Raw genomic sequence first — 2598 nt, 5'->3', positions numbered from 1 at the left:
CTTCAAATGCACCTATAAGATTGAGTGGAAAAATAAGATTCCAAAGAGTCCTTACAATAAAATCATAGTAGTAAAAACTGTCAAATCAAAAATGGTTTTAGATAACCTCAAAATAGTACCAAAATAAACCTTTTGATAACTTTTAACAAGCCTTCTGTCGTACATGTAAAATTTATATTCAACAAGGTAATGGTAGACTTAAAACCTTACGCTGCATATTAAGCAAGAGCTACCATTTTTAACAGAAAAACATAAAATAGAGATATTTCCAGCTCAAAAGACTAGGTATCTTACGTTAAACATGAAAAATACCATCAACTGCACGAATGTGAGACAAGAAGTTGTTGCCCAATCCTTGCCCTTCATGAGCACCTCTAACCAGTCCAGCTATATCATGAATTTCTACGAAAGCTGAAACCTGTTGCATCCAACATCTCAAAGTTTTAAGAGGAAACAAGCTAAAATAATAATAATGAGTGTACAATCTACCTTTTTGATTAAAAATGGTTAACACACTAAAAAACCCCCTGAACGATTTCACTTGAGTAAGCCCCTGCACTTGAATTGCACCCAAACAAGCCTTCATTTCAAATGAAAGGCTGATTACAGTAAACACTGAAGGTTCAGGACTTATATGGATATAGTAAAAACATAGTGGCTTAAGTGCAATTAATGCTAATTACATGCAAAGACTAATAAAACATAGTGGCTTAAGTGCAATTAATACAAGATTATTAATATCAATAATAAATAATTTAATCATATTTAAACATAATTATTATTAAATATATTATAATTAAAATATATAATTTAATAAAATTCTTAATAATTAATATTCTTATATGAATTTACTCAAATCATAATATATGATACTGTAAAATATAAATTAAACATAATTATTATTAAATATATTATAATTAAAATATATAATTTAATAAAATTCTTAATAATTAATATTCTTATATGAATTTACTCAAATCATAATATATGATATCTGTAAAATATAAATTAACATAATTATTATTAAATATATTATAATTAAAATATATAATTTAATAAAATTCTTAATAATTAATATTCTTATATGAATTTACTAAAATCATAATATATGATACTGTAAAATATAAATTAACATAATTATTGTTAAATATATTTTAATTAAAATATATGATTTAATAAAATTTAAAATAATTATAACTAATAAATTATATTTTATGAATTTGTATAATTTAAAATAATAATTATTACATATAATTTAATAATAATATATAATTTCATAAAATTCTTGATAATAAATTTTCTTATATGAATTTATACAATTTAAAATAATTAATATTAAATATAATTTAATATTGATATATAATTTCATAAAATTCTTAATAATAAAATGTTCTTATATGAATTTACTAAAATCAATATATAACTTGAGAATTATATTCTGCATAAACATAATTAACTTATATTAAGAAAAGGTTAGATGAAAATGAAATTGTACATCATAATCCATATGTTATATAGTTTTACAACATCAAAAAGTTTGAACATTGATATTTAATGGTGAGAAAGAAATCTTCTGACCCATTCCAATCGGGCAACAGAAGGTAAACTAAAGAAAACGATCATTTGAGTTGGATGATCGGGAATTTTACTCAAAGTATTATACCGCTGATCGTCGGTTAAACCTTCAATTGACCATAAGGCTGAATATAAATTTGAAGCTTTCTCTTCCATCTTTTGATGTTCTTCTGACTTCTGCTGAACTACCACCTCGGAGGCAATACTCCTACTGATTTGATCGCCAACGGCCTGGATTTTTTCCCCCAACAAAGTGGCAGCCTCATCAAATGAAGAATACACATTATCACGAGCATCAGATTTCTTCTTTCTCTTGTTTGAAGATGAGGAACCCCCTTGGTCTCTATCTCCTCGCGGATCCGTACCAGAAACATCCATGTCGTCTAAAGAGACGTCAGCTTCGCAGTCATAGAATGTGTTTCTCTCTTCATTCATATCTGTAGTACGTACATCCTCAGCATGTATTTCTTCAAGAACATCAGCAGCTATTTGAGCGTCTTTCCCAGTCGCTCGATCTCTTGCGTATATGGCAGTAAGCTGGTTGTAGTAAGGGAAAGAACGATGTCTGAACTGAGAGGCTTCTTTGTGACTCTAAAAAAAATGAGGAAATCATATTAGTTATAAGTTTTGTAAAAAAACAAATAAATACTTGAAATACATTTTACCTTTACATAGGATTCCCAAACTGCATCTTCAGCAACAACGAGCTGCCTATGCTCGTCCCAACCAAAACCGCTATTGTTTTGGCCATTAAGCATGTCATAGACGATTGACCATTCCCTTTTTAGGCACCTAATCCAAGATTCAATATTTGGTTTCGCCTTCAACATTGCTCTTGGTAAAGCCTTTTCTAGCATTTTCTCTAGCTCGTTCAAATAACCGGCTTTGAACCCGGTATCAGCATTAAATGTTCCTACATTGTGCAAATCCACCATGCAAGAAACCAAGGCTGCATCTTCTTCTGGAACCCATTTTCTTTTGCTTCCTCGAGAAGCTTGAGAAGAAGCATGTGATTGTGGAACA

At 28.8% G+C, this 2598-nt stretch overlaps 1 protein-coding gene across 1 annotated transcript; it reads right to left on the bottom strand.

Moving 5' to 3' along the window:
* Positions 1-1473: 1473 nt before the first annotated feature.
* On the bottom strand, positions 1474-2378 carry LOC128036101 (uncharacterized protein At2g29880-like). Its single transcript, XM_052626963.1, has 2 exons — positions 2241-2378; positions 1474-2166 (listed from the first exon to the last, which is right to left on the bottom strand). Exons 1-2 carry the CDS (start codon positions 2331-2333, stop codon positions 1552-1554), a joined length of 708 nt encoding a protein of 235 aa, XP_052482923.1. The 5' UTR covers positions 2334-2378; the 3' UTR covers positions 1474-1551.
* Between the last annotated feature and the right edge of the window lie 220 nt (positions 2379-2598).

Source organism: Gossypium raimondii, chromosome 13, assembly GCF_025698545.1.
Source record: "Gossypium raimondii isolate GPD5lz chromosome 13, ASM2569854v1, whole genome shotgun sequence".
Lineage (NCBI taxonomy): Eukaryota > Viridiplantae > Streptophyta > Magnoliopsida > Malvales > Malvaceae > Gossypium > Gossypium raimondii.
This window is presented reverse-complemented; position numbering and strand designations above follow the sequence as displayed.